The sequence below is a fragment of the Pelecanus crispus genome, chromosome 17 (genome assembly GCF_030463565.1).
Source record: "Pelecanus crispus isolate bPelCri1 chromosome 17, bPelCri1.pri, whole genome shotgun sequence".
Lineage (NCBI taxonomy): Eukaryota > Metazoa > Chordata > Aves > Pelecaniformes > Pelecanidae > Pelecanus > Pelecanus crispus.
Genome location: NC_134659.1, coordinates 7827761 through 7847792, shown reverse-complemented (window position 1 = coordinate 7847792; position 20032 = coordinate 7827761). Strand labels below are relative to the sequence as shown.

Genomic DNA, 20032 nt, shown 5'->3' with positions numbered 1-20032 from the left:
GCCCGGGATGCAGCGCGTGGCAGTGCAGGGATGCGATGCCCAGGATGCAGCGCCAGGGACGGGATGCCTGGGATGCAGCGCCAGGCAGTGCCAGGGACACAACGCATGGGATGCAATGCATGGGATGCGATGCATGGGATGCGATGCATGGGATGCGATGCCCGGGATGCAGTGCCCGGGATACAGTGCCTGGCAGTGCCAGGGATGCGACGCATGGGATGCAGCGCCAGGGACGGGATGCCTGGGATGCAGCGCCAGGCAGTGCCAGGGATGCGACGCATGGGATGCAGCGCCAGGGATGGGATGCCTGGCATGCAGCGCCAGGCAGTGCCCGGGATCCAGTGCCAGGGACACAACGCATGGGATGCAGTGCCAGGGACGCGATGCCCGGGATGCAGTGGCAGGCAGGGATGAGTGCCAGGGATGGGATGCCCGGGATGCAGTGGCAGGCAGTGCCAGGGACACAACGCATGGGATGCGATGCATGGGATGCGATGCCCGGGATGCAGTGCCCGGGATACAGTGCCTGGCAGTGCCAGGGATGCGACGCATGGAATGCAGCGCCAGGGACGGGATGCCTGGCATGCAGCGCCAGGCAGTGCCAGGGACACAACGCATGGGATGCGATGCATGGGATGCAGTGCCCGGGATACAGTGCCTGGCAGTGCCAGGGATGCGACGCATGGGATGCAGCGCCAGGGACGGGATGCCTGGGATGCAGCGCCAGGCAGTGCCAGGGATGCGACGCATGGGATGCAGCGCCAGGGACGGGATGCCTGGCATGCAGCGCCAGGCAGTGCCCGGGATCCAGTGCCAGGGACACAACGCATGGGATGCAGTGCCAGGGACACAATGCCCGGGATGCAGTGGCAGGCAGGGATGCAGTGCCAGGGATGGGATGCCCGGGATGCAGTGCAGGCAGTGCCAGTGGGGATGCAGTGCCAGGGATGGGATGCCCGGGATGCAGTGGCAGGCAGGGATGCAGTGCCAGGGACGGGATGCCCGGGATGCAGTGGCAGGCAGTGCCAGGGATGCAGTGCCAGGGACGGGATGCCTGGCATGCAGCGCCAGGCAGTGCCCGAGATGCGACGCATGGGATGCAGTGCCAGGGATGGGATACCCAGGATGCACCGCCAGGCATGCAGTGCCCAGGATGCAGTGCCCGGGATGCAGCGCCAGGGAGGCAGTGCTGGGGATGCAGTGCCTGGGATGCAGTGCCAGGCGGGCAGCAGGGATGTAGAGCATGGGATGCAGTGCCAGGCAGTGCCCAGGATGCAGTGCCAGGGATGCGATGCCCGGGATGTAGTGCCCGGCAGTGGCAGGGATGCAGTGGCAGGGATGCAGTGCCAGGGACGTGATGCCCAGGATGCAGTGCCCGGGATGCAGTGCCTGGGATGCAGTGCCAGGGACGCGATGCCCAGGATGCAGTGCCCAGGATGCAGTGCCTGGGATGCAGTGCCTGGCAGCAGCAGGGATGCAGTGCCCGGGATGCAGTGCCCGGGATGCAGTGCCCGGCAGTGGCAGGGATGCAGTGGCAGGGATGCAGTGCCTGGCAGCGGCACGGATGCAGTGCCCGGGATGCAGTGCCCGGCAGTGCCAGGGATGCAGTGCCAGGGATGCAGTGCCCGGGATGCAGTGCCCGGCAGCGGCAGGGATGCAGTGCCAGGGATGCAGTGCCCGGGGTGCAGTGCCCGGGGTGCAGTGCCTAGCAGCGGCAGGGATACAGTGCCTGGGATGCAGTGCCTGGGATGCAGTGCCAGGGATGCAGCGGCAGGGATGCAGCGGCAGGGATGCAGTGGCAGGGATGCAGTGCCGGGGATGCAGTGCCTGGGATGCAGTGCCCGGCAGTGGCAGGGATGCAGTGGCAGGGATACAGTGCCTGGGATGCAGTGCCCGGGGTGCAGTGCCAGGGATGCAGTGCCCGGGATGCAGTGCCTGGCAGTGCCCGGGACGCAGTGGCAGGGATGCAGTGCCCGGGCTGCAGTGCCAGGGATGCAGCGGCAGGATGCAGTGCCCGGGCAGCAGCAGGGATGCAGTGCCAGGGATGCAGTGCCCGGGATGCAGTGCCAGGGATGCAGCGGCAGGGATGCAGTGCCCGGCAGCGGCAGGGATGCAGTGCCGGGATGCAGTGCCCGGGATGCAGTGCCCGGGATGCAGTGCCAGGGATGCAGCGGCAGGATGCAGTGCCCGGGATGCAGTGCCAGGGATGCAGCGGCAGGGATGCAGTGCCCGGCAGCAGCAGGGATGCAGTGCCAGGGATGCAGTGCCCGGGCTGCAGTGCCCGGGCTGCAGCGCCCGGCAGCGGCAGGGACGCGACGCGTGGCACACGGCGCCAGGGACGCGATGCCCGGGACGCAACGCCGGGGATGCAGCGCCAGGCAGCGCCGGGGTTGCGATGCCCGGGAGGGAATGCCGGGAATGCCGTGCCGGGGCGCGGCGGGCGCGGTGCCCGTACCTGCCGAGAAGGTGAGCTGGACCTGCTCGCCCACGATCTCCAGCGCCACGAAGTCGTGCTTCTCGTTGAAGCGCCCGTTGTAGAGCAGGAGCCCGTCCCGCTCCTTGGTGGCAAACCTGGCGCTGGGGACGCGTGCCAGGCTCTGCCCGTCGCCCCCGGTCCCCCGCCGCGCCCCCCGAGCGCGCCCCGGCACCCCACGCCGTCCCCCGTCCCGTTGCTCCTGCCCGTGCCCATGGGGTGCAAGCACCCCCCGCCCCATTGCCCCCACTCTGTGCCCATGGGGCAGCCGGCACCCCACGCCCCGTCTGATGGCCATGGGGCACCCATCACCCCACACCCCATTGCCCCAGATGATGTCAACAGGGCACCCAGCACCCCACACTTCATCGCCCCAGGTGATGCCCATGGGCACCCAGCACCCCCCGCCCCAAATGATGCCCCAGGGCACCCATCACCCCACACCCCATTGCCCATGGGAAACCCGTCACCCCACGCCCCAAATGATGCCAGTGGGGCACCCATCACCCCACACCCCGAATGATGCCCCCAGGGCACCCATCACCCCACACCCCATTGCCCATGGGACACCCATAACCCACACCCCACACCCCGAATGATGCCAGTGGGGCACCCATCACCCCACACCCCATGACCACAGATGATGCCCCCGGCACACCCATGACCCCTCCCGGGGCACCCATCACCCCCCCTGGGGCACCCACGACCCCCCCGGGGCACCCACGACCCCCCCAGGGGACCCATCACCCCCCCGGGGCACCCATCACCCCCCCTGGGGCACCCACGACCCCCCCCGGGGCACCCACGACCCCTCCCGGGGCACCCACAACCCCCTCGCGGCACCATCACCCCCCCTGGGGCACCCACGACCCCCCCGGGGCACCCATCACCCCCCCTGGGGCACCCATCACCCCCCCCGGGGCACCCACGACCCCCCCAGGGCACCCGTCACCCCCCCCTGGGGCACCCACGACCCCCCCAGGGGACCCATCACCCCCCTGGGGCACCCACGACCCCCCCGGGGCACCCATCACCCCCCCTGGGGCACCCATCACCCCCCCCTGGGGCACCCACGACCCCCCCAGGGGACCCATCACCCCCCCCGGGGCACCCACGACCCCCCCGGGGCACCCATCACCCGCCCTGGGGCACCCACGACCCCCCCGGGGCACCCATCACCCCCCCCGGGGCACCCACGACCCCCCCGGGGCACCCATCACCCCCCCCGGGGCACCCATGACCCCTCCCGGGGCACCCATCACCCCCCCTGGGGCACCCACGACCCCCCCGGGGGAACCATCACCCCTCCCGGGGCACCCACGACCCCCCCCGGGCACCCATCACCCCCCCTGGGGCACCCATCACCCCCCCTGGGGCACCCACGACCCCCCCGGGGCACCCATCACCCCCCCTGGGGCACCCACGACCCCCCCGGGGCACCCATCACCCCACACCCCATGACCGCAGATGATGCCCCCGGCGCACCCATGACCCCTCCCGGGGCACCCATCACCCCCCTGGGGCACCCACGACCCCCCCGGGGCACCCATCACCCCTCCCGGGGCACCCACGACCCCCCCCGGGCACCCATCACCCCCCCTGGGGCACCCATCACCCCCCCCTGGGGCACCCACGACCCCCCGGGGCACCCATCACCCCCCCCTGGGGCACCCACGACCCCTCCCGGGGCACCCATCACCCCCCCTGGGGCACCCACGACCCCCCCGGGGCACCCATCACCCGCCCTGGGGCACCCCACGACCCCCCCGGGGGCACCCATCACCCCCCCCGGGGCACCCACGACCCCCCGGGGCACCATCACCCCCCCCCTGGGGCACCCACGACCCCCCCGGGGCAACCCATCACCCCACACCCCATGACCGCAGATGATGCCCCCGGCGCACCCATGACCCCTCCCGGGGCACCCATCACCCCCCCTGGGGCACCCATCACCCCCCCTGGGGCACCCACGACCCCCCCGGGGCACCCATCACCCCCCCCGGGGCACCCACGACCCCCCCGGGGCACCCATCACCCCCCCTGGGGCACCCACGACCCCCCCGGGGCACCCATCACCCCCCCTGGGGCACCCACGACCCCCCCGGGGCACCCATCACCCCACACCCCATGACCGCAGATGATGCCCCCGGCGCACCCATGACCCCTCCCGGGGCACCCATGACCCCCCCTGGGGCACCCATCACCCCCCCCTGGGGCACCCACGACCCCCCCGGGGCACCCATCACCCCCCCCTGGGGCACCCATCACCCCCCCTGGGGCACCCACGACCCCCCCGGGGCACCCATCACCCCCCCTGGGGCACCCACGACCCCCCCCAGGGCACCCATCACCCCCCCTGGGGCACCCACGAACCCCCCCGGGGCACCCATCACCCCCCCCGGGGCACCCATCACCCCCCCTGGGGCACCCACGACCCCCCTGGGGCACCCACGACCCCCCCAGGGACCCATCACCCCCCCTGGGGCACCCACGACCCCCCCGGGGCACCCATCACCCCCCCTGGGGCACCCACGACCCCCCCGGGGCACCCATCACCCCCCCCGGGGCTCACGTCAGGGCGAGGGTGAAGTGGAAGCGCTGGCGGAGGCCGCGGAAGGTGAGGAAGGAGCGCGGGGGGAAGCTGCGGGTGCTCATGGTGCAGAAGGGCTTCTCGTAGTGCCCGGGGGGGGCACTGGCAGCGGAACCCCCCCACCAGCAGGTTGAGGCAGGTGCCCCCGTTGCGGCAGACCCCCGGGGCGCAGCGGCCCCCCCGGGCGCTCAGCTCGCAGTGCTCCCCTGCGCGAGACCCAGCTGGCACCCGGCACCGCGCCCAGGGCGCCGGGCACCCCCGGGACCCCCAAAATGGGGGGGGGGGGGGGGAATGCCCCTCTCCCACCCCCCATCAGCTCCAGAGCGCCTTTATCCCCAGCTCCGTCGCCGCGGCAACCGCCTCCCGTCGCCATGGCAACCGAGTCAAAGCCCCCCCCCCCCCCCCCCCAGCATCCCCTCCCCCCAAAGCTGGCACCACCCCACCCGGCTGTCCCGTGGGTGGCTGCGGGTGCCAAGGGGTCCCCAGGGTGGGTGGGGGGGGTGTCCCCAGTGCCACCAGTCTCCGGTGACCATGGGGGGGGGGGTGGTCCCCCCCCAGGCCAGCCACGGTGTCCCCAGGGTGTCCCCACACCCCAGGGTGTCCCCCGGGGTGTCCCATGGGTGTCCCCAGGGCATCCCCAAACCCAGGGTGTCCCCCGGGATGTCCCCGGGTGTCCCATGGGTGTCCCCGCACCCCAGGGTGTCCCCAGGGCGTCCCCAGGGTGTCCACCAGGGCATCCCCGTACCCCAGGGTGTCCCATGGGTGTCGCCGGGGTGTCCCATGGGTGTCCCCAGGGCATCCCTGTACCCCAGGGTGACCCATGGGTGTCCCTGGGTGTCCCATGGGTGTCCCCACACCCCCAGGGTGTCCCCCGGGATGTCCCCATGGATGTCCCCAGGGCATCCCCATACCCCAGGGTGTCCCATGGGTGTCCCCGGGTGTCCCATGGGTGTCCCCGGGGCATCCCCATACCCCAGGGTGTCCCCCCCAATGTCCCATGGGTGTCCATGGGTGTCCCCAGGGCATCCCCATACCCCAGGGTGTCCCCCCCAATGTCCCATGGGTGTCCCATGGGTGTCCCCAGGGCATCCCCATACCCCAGGGTGTCCCCCCCAATGTCCCATGGGTGTCCCATGGGTGTCCCCAGGGCATCCCCGTACCCCAGGGTGTCCCCAGGGTGTCCCCAGGGCATCCCCGCACCCAGGGTGTCCCCAGGGTGTCCCCGGGTGTCCCATGGGTGTCCCCAGGGCATCCCCGCACCCCAGGGTGTCCCCAGGGTGTCCCCGGGTGTCCCATGGGTGTCCCCGGGGTGTCCCATGGGTGTCCCCAGGGCATCCCCATACCCCAGGGTGTCCCCCGGGATGTCCCCCGGGTTGTCCATGGGTGTCCCCGCACCCCAAGGTGTCCCCAGGGCATCCCCATACCCCAGGGTGTCCCATGGGTGTCCCCGGGGTGTCCCATGGGTGTCCCCAGGGCATCCCTGTACCCCAGGGTGACCCATGGGTGTCCCTGGGTGTCCCATGGGTGTCCCCGGGGTGTCCCATGGGTGTCCCCAGGGCATCCCCATACCCCAGGGTGTCCCCCGGGATGTCCCATGGGTGTCCCATGGGTGTCCCCAGGGCATCCCCATACCCCAGGGTGTCCCCAGGGTTGTCCCCAGGGCATCCCCGCACCCCAGGGTGTCCTACGGGTGTCCCCGGGTGTCCCATGGGTGTCCCCAGGGCATCCCCCATACCCCAGGGTGTCCCCCGGGATGTCCCATGGGTGTCCCATGGGTGCCCCCCGCACCCCAGGGTGTCCCCAGGGTGTCCCCCAGGGCATCCCTGCACCCCAGGGTGACCCATGGGTGTCCCCAGGGTGTCCCATGGGTGTCCCCAGGGCATCCCCATACCCCAGGGTGTCCCCCCCAATGTCCCATGGGTTGTCCCATGGGTGTCCCCAGGGCATCCCCGTACCCCAGGGTGTCCCCAGGGTGTCCCCAGGGCATCCCCGCACCCCAGGGTGTCCCCGGGTGTCCCATGGGTGTCCCCGGGGTGTCCCATGGGTGTCCCCAGGGCATCCCCATACCCCAGGGTGTCCCCCGGGATGTCCCCGGGTGTCCCATGGGTGTCCCCGCACCCCAAGGTGTCCCCAGGGCATCCCCATACCCCAGGGTGTCCCATGGGTGTCCCCGGGGTGTCCCATGGGTGTCCCAGGGCATCCCCATAACCCCAGGGTGTCCCCAGGGTGTCCCCAGGGCATCCCCGCACCCCAGGGTGTCCTACGGGTGTCCCCGGGTGTCCCATGGGTGTCCCCAGGGCATCCCCATACCCCAGGTGTCCCCCGGGATGTCCCATGGGTGTCCCATGGGTGCCACCCGCACCCCAGGGTGTCCCCAGGGTGTCCCCAGGGCATCCCTGCACCCCAGGGTGACCCATGGGTGTCCCCAGGGTGTCCCATGGGTGTCCCCAGGGCATCCCCACACCCCAGGGTGTCCCCCGGGATGTCCCATGGGTGTCCCATGGGTGTCCCCGCACCCCGGGTGTCCCCGGGGTGTCCCCAGGTGTCCCCCGGGCTCTGCCCCCACCAGTGTCCCCGTCCCTGCCAGGGACCCCCGCTGCGGTGGAGGGACAGAGGGGCCGGGCCGGGGCCCGGCCATGGAGGTGATGGGGGGACAGGGGGGGACGGGGGGGACACGGGAGGGGGTGGGGGGGGGGAATCGGCAGGGCGGGGCAGCGGGAGAGGGCAGGAGGAGGGAGGAAGGTGGAGAGATGGAGGAGGAGGAGGATGAAGGTGTTGGAGACCAAGGGGAGGACGGAGGGAGGCGGGGGGGGACGGCCGATGGGGGCGGCTGACGGGGGCTGAAGGGCAGCGCGATGACGGGATGAGCAGGACGGACGGCGGAGGGACAGACGGGGAAGGGTGATGAGGAGTGGGATGAAGGAGGGCGGAGGGGGGGCGGGAGGCGGAAGGTGGGGAGCTGAGGACGGGGCGGATGGCGGAGGGCGGGGGGAGCGGGGGAAGATGGTGAGGGATGGAGAGCCGAGGGGACGGAGGAAGGGACGGGGACGGACGGCGGAGGGACCGTGGGGACGGACGGCGGGGACAGGTTACAGAGGATGGAGGGCTGCAGGGGCGCGGATGGAGGGACGGGGGGACGGATGATGGAGGGACGGGGGGATGGGTGACGGAGGGACGGCGGGGGATGGGTGATGGAGGGACGGGGGGACGGATGATGGAGGGACAGCGGGGATGGATGATGGAGGGACGGTGGGGATGGATGACGGAGGGACAGCGGGGATGGGTGACGGAGGGACGGCGGGGACGGATGATGGAGGGACGGCGGGGATGGATGATGGAGGGGACAGCGGGGATGGATGATGGAGGGACAGCGGGGATGGATGATGGAGGGACGGGGGGGATGGGTGACGGAGGGACGGTGGGGATGGATGATGGAGGGACAGCGGGGATGGATGATGGAGGGACAGTGGGGATGGATGATGGAGGGACGGTGGGGACGGATGATGGAGGGATGGGGGGATGGATGATGAGGGGACAGGGGGGATGGGTGACGGAGGGGACGGGGGGACGGATGATGGAGGGACAGGGGGGATGGATGATGGAGGGACGGCGGGGATGGATGATGGAGGGACAGCGGGGACGGATGATGGAGGGACAGCGGGGATGGATGATGGAGGGACGGGGGGACGGATGATGGAGGGACGGTGGGGACGGGTGATGGAGGGACAGCAGGGATGGATGATGGAGGGACGGTGGGGTCGGGGTGATGGAGGGACAGCGGGGATGGATGATGGAGGGACGGTGGGGATGGGGTGATGGAGGGACAGCGGGGATGGATGATGGAGGGACGGTGGGGATGGGTGATGGAGGGACAGCGGGGATGGATGATGGAGGGATGGTGGGGATGGGTGATGGAGGGATGGTGGGGACGGATGATGGAGGGATGGTGGGGATGGATGATGGAGGGACGGCGGGGATGGATGATGGAGGGACGGCAGGGATGGATGATGGAAGGACGGTGGGGACGGGTGATGGAGGGACAGCTGGGACGGATGATGGAGGGACAGCGGGGATGGATGACGGAGGGACGGGGGGGATGGGTGACGGAGGGACAAGGGGATGGATGATGGAGGGACAGCGGGGATGGATGATGGGAGGGACGGCGTGGGACGGATGATGGAGGGACGGCGGGGACGGATGATGGAGGGACGGCGGGGACGGATGATGGAGGGACAGCGGGGACGGATGATGAAGGGACAGCGGGGACGGATGATGGAGGGACAGCGGGGACGGATGATGGAGGGACAGCGGGGATGGATGACAGAGGGACAGCGGGGACGGATGACGGAGGGACAGCGGGGACGGATGATGGAGGGATGGTGGGGATGGGTGACGGAGGGACGGCGGGGATGGATGATGGAGGGACGGCGGGGATGGATGATGGAGGGACAGGGGGGACGGATGATGGAGGGACGGGGGGATGGGTGATGGAGGGACAGGGGGATGGGTGACGGAGGGACGGTGGGGATGGGTGATGGAGGGACGGGGGGATGGGTGACGGAGGGACGGTGGGGACGGGTGACGGAGGGACAGCGGGGATGGATGATGGAGGGACGGTGGGGATGGGTGATGGAGGGATGGTGGGGACGGATGATGGAGGGATGGTGGGGATGGATGATGGAGGGACGGCGGGGATGGATGATGGAGGGACGGCAGGGATGGATGATGGAAGGACGGTGGGGACGGGTGATGGAGGGACAGCTGGGACGGATGATGGAGGGACAGCGGGGATGGATGACGGAGGGACAGTGGGGATGGATGATGGAGGGACAGGGGGGATGGATGATGGAGGGACAGGGGGGATGGATGATGGAGGGACGGTGGGGATGGATGACAGAGGGACAGCCGAGCAGCGGCGCAGTTGAAGGGGAGCTGGTTGAAGGGATGGACGCCGAGGCTGGGTTGAGGTCGGACACCCGGAGGAAGGGACGGATGGATCGCGGAGCGCTGAAGCGGAGCCGGGTGAAGGGATGGCAGGGATGGACGCCAAGGGGCCGGGGTCAGCGCTGGAGGGGACGGGGAGGAGGTGACAGCAGGGACGGCTGCGGGAGGGGCCGGGCTCTAACCGGTGAAATCCTCGTGGCACTCGCAGGTGTAGCCGCCCTCGCGGCTCCGGCACCGCCCGTTGCTGCCGCAGGGGCTGGAGTAACAGAGGTCGATCTCCGTCTCGCAGTAGTCGCCGGTGAAGCCGGGCGGGCAGCGGCAGCGCAGGCCAGTGACGGGACGGATGGGGCGGAAGAGGATGGTGTCGGAAGCGAGGAAGGGCGCCGAGCTGTCGAACTGGAGGACGGAGACGCAGCGCATGTAGTTCTCGCAGGGCTCGCGCAGGCAGATGTTGTCGTCGAAGGGCAGGACCCGCTGGGCCGAGATGGCGGCCAGCAGCGAGCGGTTGAGGTAGAGCCGCTCCTGCAGCTCCTCGGAGGAGAAGAAGCGGGCGCCGTGCCCCGAGGCGGGCAGCAGCACCGAGAGGCTGACGTTGAGGATGCGGGCGGGTCCCCACGTCCGTGTCCGTCTGGATGTTGAAGAGGACGACGCGGTGGCGGGGGGTGGCCAGGACGGCGGCCACCCCCTCCAGGAAGCGGCTGAGCAGCGGGGAGAGGAACCGCTCCTGGGACATGTCGGCCAAGCGCAGCGTGATGCTGTTGCTCAGCATCTCGTCCGTGATCACCGTCACCCGCAGCGTGCACTGGGCCGTCGCGCTGTGGACCCCGTCTGCGGGTGGGGGGGAATGGGGGGGTCAGTGACAGCACCGGCCACCGCGGGATGGGGACGGTGGTGGTGATGGGGCACCCATCCTGCTTGGCCACGTGGGATGGGGACGGTGGTGGTGATGGGGCACCCATCCTGCTTGGCCACGTGGGATGGGGACGGTGGTGGTGATGGGGCACCCATCCTGCTTGGCCACGTGGGATGGGGACGGTGGTGGTGACGGGGCACCCATCCCGCTTGGCCACGTGGGATGGGGACGGTGGTGGTGACGGGGCACCCATCCTGCTTGGCCACGTGGGATGGGGACGGTGGTGGTGACGGGGCACCCATCCTGCTTGGCCACGTGGGATGGGGACGGTGGTGGTGACGGGGCACCCATCCCGCTTGGCCACGTGGGATGGGGACGGTGGTGGTGACGGGGCACCCATCCTGCTTGGCCACGTGGGATGGGGACGGTGGTGGTGATGGGGCACCCATCCTGCTTGGCCACGTGGGATGGGGACGGTGGTGGTGACGGGGCACCCATCCTGCCGTGGGATGGGGACGGTGGTGGTGACGGGGCACCCATCCTGCTTGGCCATGTGGGATGGGGACGGTGGTGGTGACGGGGCACCCATCCTGCCGTGGGATGGGGACGGTGGTGGTGACGGGGCACCCATCCTGCTTGGCCACGTGGGATGGGGACGGTGGTGGTGACGGGGCACCCATCCCGCTTGGCCACGTGGGATGGGGACGGTGGTGGTGACGGGGCACCCATCCTGCTTGGCCACGTGGGATGGGGACGGTGGTGGTGACGGGGCACCCATCCTGCTTGGCCACGTGGGATGGGGACGGTGGTGGTGACGGGGCACCCATCCTGCTTGGCCACGTGGGATGGGGACGGTGGTGGTGACGGGGCACCCATCCTGCTTGGCCACGTGGGATGGGGACGGTGGTGGTGACGGGGCACCCATCCTGCTTGGCCATGTGGGATGGGGACGGTGGTGGTGACGGGGCACCCATCCTGCTTGGCCACGTGGGATGGGGACGGTGGTGGTGACGGGGCACCCATCCTGCTTGGCCACGTGGGATGGGGACGGTGGTGGTGACGGGGCACCCATCCTGCCGTGGGATGGGGACAGTGGTGGTGACGGGGCACCCATCCTGCTTGGCCATGTGGGATGGGGACGGTGGTGGTGACGGGGCACCCATCCTGCCGTGGGATGGGGACGGTGGTGGTGACGGGGCACCCATCCTGCTTGGCCATGTGGGATGGGGACGGTGGTGGTGACGGGGCACCCATCCTGCTTGGCCACGTGGGATGGGGACGGTGGTGGTGACGGGGCACCCATCCTGCTTGGCCATGTGGGATGGGGACGGTGGTGGTGACGGGGCACCCATCCTGCTTGGCCACGTGGGATGGGGACGGTGGTGGTGACGGGGCACCCATCCTGCTTGGCCACGTGGGATGGGGACGGTGGTGGTGACAGGGCACCCATCCCGCTTGGCCACGTGGGATGGGGACGGTGGTGGTGACGGGGCACCCATCCTGCTTGGCCACGTGGGATGGGGACGGTGGTGGTGATGGGGCACCCATCTTGCTTGGCCACGTGGGATGGGGACGGTGGTGGTGATGGGGCACCCATCCTGCTTGGCCATGTGGGATGGGGACGGTGGTGGTGATGGGGCACCCATCCCGCTTGGCCATGTGGGATGGGGACGGTGGTGGTGACGGGGCACTCATCCCATGTGGCCACCGCAGGATGGGGACAGTGGGATGGGGCACCCATCCTGCTTGGCCACCATGGGATGGTGATGGTGGGATGGGGACAGTGCTGGCAACAGGGTGCCTGACCTTCTTGACCACAGCGGGATAGGGACAGTGGTGGTGATGGGGCACCCATCCCGCTTGGCCACTTGGGATGGGGATGGTGACAGTGACAGGGCACCCATCCTGCTCGGTGACCACGGGATGGAGATGGTGGGATGGGGCACCCATCCTGCTTGGCCACCATGGGATGGGGATGGTGGGATGGGGCACCCATCCCACTTGGCCACTGTGCGATGGTGACGGTGGGATGGGGATGGTGCTGGCAACGGGTGCCTGACCTTCTTGGCCACCATGGGATGGGGACGGTGGTGGTGATGGGGGACCCATCCCGCTTGGCCACCATGGGATGGAGATGGTGGGATGGGGCACCCATCCTGCTTGGCCACCATGGGATGGAGATGGTGGGATGGGGCACCCATCCTGCTTGGCCACCATGGGGATGGTGGGATGGGGACAGTGCTGGCAACAGGGTGCCTGACCTTCTTGGCCACCGTGGGATGGGGAGAGCGGGATGGGGCACCCATCCTGCTTGGCCACCACGGGATGGGGTCGGTGCTGGCGACGGGGTGCCTGACCTTGGCCACCGCGAACGGGGACAGCGCTGGCTATGGGGCACCCGTCCCGCTTGGCCACCATGGGATGGGGACAGCAGGATGAGGCTGGTGCCAGCTATGGGGCTGGCGCTGGTTATGGGGCACCCACCCCCCCCTCGGCCGCTGTGGAACGGGGACGGCGCTGGCTGGGGGGTGCCCGCCCCGCTGGGCCAGCACAGGATGTGGACGCTGGCCACGGGGCACCGCCCCGCTCGGCCACCGCAGACGGGGACGGTGCTGGCCATGGGGCACTGCCCTGACACGCGGCAGCGCCGTGGGGCAGGGAGGGGGCCAAGGCTCTGCCCGGCACTGGGGCACCCACCTTCCTCCTCCTCCTCCTCCTCCTCCCGGGCGGGACGAGGGGCAGCGGGATGCGGGACAGATGGAGAGCGGGCGTTGGGCGGACAGATGGACGGAGGGAGCGTGGGGACGGGCGGGGGGCAGGGAGAAGGGGGTGAGGCTGGGGGGGTGGCGGGGGGCCCGGGCTGCCCGGTGGCCCGTGGCCGGTGGCCGGGGGGGGTTGCCATGGCTGCGGCCGCGGGGGCCCAGTTATGGCCGGAGCCTTTGTTCCCCTGCCGGCTGCCCCCGCGCTGAGGGGGGGCACAGCCTGGGCACGGGGGGCTCCCTGCCCCCACCCTTTGTTGCCCTGGCCCCCCCCCCCCCCCTTTGTGCAGCTGGAGCAGGGACCCCAGCCCGGGGAGGGGAGGAGGCCTGGGGGGGCGCGGGGGGCGACGGGGGACACGTGGCTGGGGACAAGGGACGTCAGGACACGGCCCCGTGACTCAGTTTCCCTCCCTGCCCGGGGGCGGCCAAGGAGCCGCTCCCCCCACCCCGGGGTGACCCCTCCCGGCAGCACCCCCCGGCCCCCCCCCCCGGCCCAAACCACGCCGAGCACCGTCAGCACGCCCCCCCCTCGGCCCCTTCCTGCCAGTGACCCCCCCTCAAAGAGATGCTCTGGGTTTGGGGACCCCCCGATGGAGAGGCCAGGGTGCCAGGACCCCCCCCAAATACACACACCAGGCCCTGTCCACCCCCCACCCCCCCCCCAAATACAAGCATTGGGGTCTTCTGGAAACACATGGTTTGGGGTGCCAGGACCCCCCCCCCCCCCCAGATACTGCGCTGGACCCTGAGCCCCCGCCCCCAAATTCACCCATCGGGCCCCCCCCAAATGTACTCATAAAGGTACCAGCCCCCCCCACCCCAGGCTCTGCCCCCCCCAAATACACGCACAGGCCCTGCGCCCCCCCAAACCCACGCAGGGGGTCCTGCCCCCCCCCCCGCCGCACACAGCGAGGTGCCAGGACCCCCCCAAATACACACACGGGTCCTGCCCCCCCAAACCCCTGCTACAGCGTCCTGCCCCCCCCCCCAAAAAAAAACCCTGGGGTATTGTCCCCCCCCAGACACCCCAGGGCTGAGATTGGGGGTGGGGAAGGAAAAGGGGGTCCTGGGGACCCCGACTGCCTCCATCTGGGATGTCTGGGGTGCGGGGGGGGGGGGGGCACAACATCCCCATCACCCCCCCCCCCAGATCTGGAGGGTGGGGGCAGCCAAGCTGGGGAGCAGGGACCCCAAAACACCTCAGCTCCACACAGGAGCAAGGGGGGCACCCACAGGGGCTTCCCCAGCCCCAAACCTTGCCCACTCCCCCCAAGCCACCCCCCCCACCCCCCCCCCGCCCCGGGACGGGGGTCTTACCCGAGACGGAGACCCTCATGACGGCCTCCAGCGGGCGGTTGTTGTCCAGGGCGGGGCTGAGGCGCAGGTCCCCGCTGCGGGGGTCCAGCAGCACCAGGTTGAGCTCGTTCCCCTGCTCGAAGGCGTAGGTGAGGCTGTCGGAGACGTCGGGGTCGTGGGCCGGGATGCGGCCGATGACCCCCCCGGGGAAGCTGCCCGAGCGGTTGGTGATGTAGTTGTTGAAGAGGATCTCAAAGTTCTTGAGTTGGGGGCTGTTGTCGTTGGCGTCGCGAAGGCGGACGTGGACGGTGGCCCGGCTGACCAGGGGGGCCGAGGTGGCTTGGACCACCATGACGTACTCCGCCTTGGCCTCGTAGTCCAGGTCGGCCAAGGCGGTGAGCTCGCCAGAGAAGATATCCAGCTGGAAGACCTCGGGGATGTTGCCCTCCACGATCTGGTACATGATTTGGGCGTTGGTGCCCTCATCGGGGTCGGTGGCCGTGATCCGGGCCACCACCAGCCCGATGGGGCTGTTCTCCTCCACGAAGATGTCGAACTCGTCCCGTTCGAAGACGGGTGGGTTGTCGTTGACGTCCAGCACCGTCACTTGGATCTCCACCGGCGTCCGCTTCGCCGGGACCCCCTTGTCGACGGCGAACGCCCGCAGCGTGTAGAGCGGCACGTTCTCCCGGTCGAGGCGGCGCAAGGTGCGGACGATGCCCGAGGTGGACTCGATGATGAAGTCGCCGTCGCCATCGTCACCCCCTTGGAAGGTGTAGAAGACCCTGCCGTTGAGCCCCGAGTCGCGGTCGGTGGCGGAGACCTGGAGGACGCTGGTGAAGGCGGGCACGTCCTCGTAGACGGAGCCCTGGTAGGAGTCGCGGAGGAACTGGGGCGCGTTGTCGTTGACGTCGCTCACCAGGATCTCCAGGTAGGTGGTGTCGGACTTCTGCGGGATGCCGTTGTCACGCGCCGTGATGGCCAGGGTGTAGGACACCTGGTCCTCGTAGTCCAGCTCCATCTGGGTGGTGACGGCCCCCGTCTCGGCGGCGATGCGGAACTGGGGGATGCTGTCCTCCATCAGGTAGGTGATGCGGGCGTTCTCCCCCGTGTCCTCATCCGTGGCGCTGATGACCACCACCGTGGTGCCCACTGGCCGGTCCTCGTTGACGTTGACGGTGTAGTGGGAGCTCTGGAAGACGGGTCGGTGGGTGTTGGCGTCGGTGACGTTGATGACCACCTGGGCCGTGTCCTGGCGGGTGCCATCGGAGGCGGCGATGGTGAGGAGGTACTGCCTCTCCAGCTTGTAGTCCAGGGGCAGGGCGAGGGAGATGAGCCCACCGCCGCTCTGGCTGGTGATGGAGAAGCGGTTGCGGGTGTTGCCGCTGGAGATCTGGTAGGTGATGACGCTGTTGGCGTCGCGGTCGATGGCGGAGACGGTGAGGACGCTGGTGCCCACCGCCGCGTCCTCGTTCAGGCGGGCGCCGTACTCCCGCTGCGTGAACTCGGGGCTGTTGTCGTTGACGTCCAGGACGGTGATGCTGACGCTGGCCGAGGAGGCCATGGGGGGGTTGCCCTGGTCCTGCGCCTCCACCCCGAAGCTGTAGAAGTCCACCGCCTCCCGGTCCAGCTCGGAGGCCACCACGATCCACCCCGTGCTGTTGTTGATGGCGAAGGGGAAGCCGGCGCCGGCCTCCAGGAGGGTGTAGACCAGCCGGCCGTTGTCACCCGAATCGGCATCGATGGCTTGAACGTGGATGACGGAGTAACCCACCGGCACGTTCTCCAGCACGGTGGCCTGGAAGGGCGTGCTGACGAAGATGGGGGCGTTATCGTTGACGTCCAACACCTGGACGGTGACCAAGCCGCTGATGTTGGAGAGGGGCGGGCGACCACCGTCCTGCGCCCGGATCCGTAGGGTGAACTCCTTGCTGACCTCGTAGTCCAAGGGGCTGACCACGTCCAGCGCGCCCGTCTGCGCGTCGATGTAGAAGTGGCCGCGGGTGTTCCCGCTGACGATGCTGTAGTGCACCAGGGCGTTGCTGCCCTTGTCGCGGTCGGTGGCTGTCACCCGCAGCACGGCCGAGTTGGGCGCCACGTCCTCGGGGACCTGCGCCACGTAACGCTTCTCGCTGAACTGCGGCGTGTTGTCGTTGTCGTCCTCCACGGTGATGCGGACGGTGGCCGTGGCGCTGCGGGGTCCCGGCTCCTGGCCCTGATCCGCGGCCTCCACCAACAGCTCGAAGGCCTCCACCGCCTCGCGGTCCACGGGGCCGCGGGTGCGGATGACGCCCGAGCGGGGATCGATCTCAAAGACCTCGTTGGCGCCACCGGCATTGAGGAGACGGTAGAGGACGTTGGCGTTGGGACCGGCGTCGCCGTCCGTGGCTCGCACCGTCAGCACCTCGTAGCCCACCTCCAGGTTCTCCCGCACGCTCTCCCGGTACTCGGCCTGCTCGAAGGCCGGGTCGTGGTCGTTGGCGTCGCTCACCGTCACCGTCAACGTGGCCATGGCGCTGCGCCGGGGCGTCCCGTGGTCCGCCGCCGTCACCCGGAAGACGTGGGTGCTCTTGCTCTCGCGGTCCAGAGGGGCGGCGGTGGTGATGGCACCGGTGACGGGGTCCACGGCGAAGAGGGCGTCGGAGCGGCTGTCGAAGAGGGCGGCCATGGCGTAGCGCAGCCGGCCCGCCTCCCCCTCGTCGGGGTCCACCGCCGTCACCTGCGTCACCGGCGTCCCCGCCGGCCGGTTCTCCTCCACCGAGGCCTGGTAGCTGGAGGGCTGGAACTGCGGCGCCGTGTTGGGGCTGCGGCGCTGGCGGGAGCCGCTGCGGGTCACGGGGCTCCCGGTGGCCCCCGTGGTCAGGGGGTCCCCAACATCCCCGCTGCCCGTTGTCTCCCCGCTCCTCCTGCTGTCCCTGGGGACTTGCCCAGTGTCCCCATTATGTCCAGTATCCCCGGTGCTCCTGGGACTTTCCTGGTCCTCCTGGTGTTCCTGGGACTTTCCTGGTCCTCCTAGTGCTCCTGGGGACTTTCCTGGTGCTGCTGGTGTCCCTGGGGACTTTCCCAGTCTCCCCAGCGTGTCCGGTATCCCCGCTGCTCCTGCTCTTCCTGGGGATTTGGGTGCCCCCGGTGCCCACAGTGCGCCCAACACCCCCGGTGCTCATCGCGTCCCCGGTGCTCTGGGTGTCTGCAGGGGCGTTGGTGTCCCAGCGTGTCCAGTGTCCCCAGTGCTCCTGGCTCGGTGGTGACGCCGGTGTTCCCGGTGTCCCCGGTGCTCCTGGTGTCCGTGGGGACGCCGGTGTCCCTGGTGCTCCTGGTTTCTGTGAGGACGCCGGTGTTCCCGGTGGCCCTGGTGCTCCTGGTGTCTGTGAGGACGCCGGTGTTCCTGGTGGCCCAGTGCTCCTGGTGTCCGTGGGGATGCCGGTGTCCTGGTGCTCCTGGTGTCTGTGAGGACGCGGTGTTCCCGGTGGCCCTGGTGCTCCTGGTGTCTGTGAGGACGCCGGTGTTCCTGGTGGCCCAGTGCTCCCTGGTGTCCGTGGGGATGCCGGTGTCCCTGGTGCTCCTGGTGTCCGTGAGGACGCCGGTGTTCCCGGTGGCCCCGGTGCTCCTGGTGTCCGTGAGGACGCCGGTGTCCCCGGTGCCCCTGGTGTCCGTGAGGACGCCGGTGTTCCCGGTGGCCCCGGTGCTCCTGGTGTCCATGAGGATGCCGGTGTCCCCGGTGCCCCTGGTGTCCGTGAGGACGCCGGTGTTCCCGGTGGCCCCGGTGCTCCTGGTGTCCGTGAGGACGCCGGTGTTCCCGGTGGCCCCGGTGCTCCTGGTGTCTGTGAGGACGCCGGTGTTCCCGGTGGCCCCGGTGCTCCTGGTGTCTGTGAGGACGCCGGTGTTCCCGGTGGCCCCGGTGCTCCCGGTGTCCCCAGGGCCTTGGGTGCTCCCAGCGCATCCGGCGTCCCCGGTGCCTCCAGCATCCCCGGCGCTGCCGGTGCCTCCCTGGCCTCGGGCACGCTCGGGGCTCCTGCCGTCCCCGGTGCCTCCGGAGCCTCCGCCGCCGTTCCCGCTGGAAGCGCCGGTTCCCGCTGCGGTCCCAGCGCCATCCCCGCAGCCGCCCGCGGCCGGGGCGGGCCCGGCTCCGCCGCTGTCCCCGGTGCCGCCGGAGCTGCCGCTGTCCCCGGTGCCGCGGCGGGGCTGGAGCAGCGGCAGAGCAGCCGCGCCGGGCGGGCCGGTGCCGGTGCCGGTGCCGGTAACCGGTACCGGTGGCGATGCCGGTGGCGATGCCGGTGCCGGGTGGCGGGGGCGGGCGGCGGAGCTGGCCCTGCGCGGGCAGCGGCGGCAGCAGCAGCAGCAGCAGCAGCAGAGGCAGCAGCGGCAGCAGCGGCGAGCAGCGCGGCAGCCGGAGCGCGCCCCGCGGGCGGGCGGAGCGCCCATGGCGCGGTGCGGCCGCTGCCGCCGGTGCCCGCTGCGCCCCGCGCCGCCGCCTGCGCCCCTCCGCCGCCCCGCGCGCCCCGCCGGGGCGGGGCCCGCCGCTGCACCGACCCTGCGCCGCTCTTAAAGGAGCCGCCGCCCCCCCCCCGGCACCGGCCCCGCCCGCACGGGGGCAGCGGGGGCCCGGGAACGGCGTGGGGAGCGGGGGGGGGGGGGGGGGGGGCGCGGGGGATGCGCGGGGGCAGCGCGCACACACACGCGTGTAAACCGCGCACACGCACGCTGCAGGTGCGCGGGCACGCCGCGCGCGGGTTGGCACGCGCGCGCGCACGTTGCACGCGCGCGGGATGGCACACGCACGTCGCACGCGCACGGGTGGCACACGGCAGGCCGCACGCGCCCGAATCATACAGGCACGCGTGTTGCACGCACACAGGCACGCTGCACACGGACACGGCCCGAATCATACAGGCACGCGTGTTGCACGTACACAGGCACGCTGCACACGGACACGATACGCGCAGGCCCGCGGCGCGCACGCACACGTACGGCACACGCAGCACGCCGCACGCGCACAAATCATACAGGCACGCGTGTTGCACGTACACAGGCACGTTTACACGGACACGGCCCGAATCATACAGGCACGCGTGTTGCACGTACACAGGCACGCTGCACACGGACACGGCCCAAATCAT

The 20032-nt window shown here is 70.7% G+C and overlaps 1 protein-coding gene across 1 annotated transcript; it reads right to left on the bottom strand.

The window, feature by feature from the left end:
* Positions 1 to 1705: 1705 nt before the first annotated feature.
* On the bottom strand, positions 1706 to 20032 carry LOC142595120 (cadherin EGF LAG seven-pass G-type receptor 2-like). The gene is given in 10 exon segments (XM_075722565.1): positions 1706 to 1743; positions 2456 to 2571; positions 5046 to 5161; positions 5163 to 5269; positions 10190 to 10619; positions 10621 to 10835; positions 14937 to 17916; positions 17918 to 18148; positions 18246 to 19224; positions 19941 to 20032. Coding segments are annotated over 10 exon segments (5304 nt in total).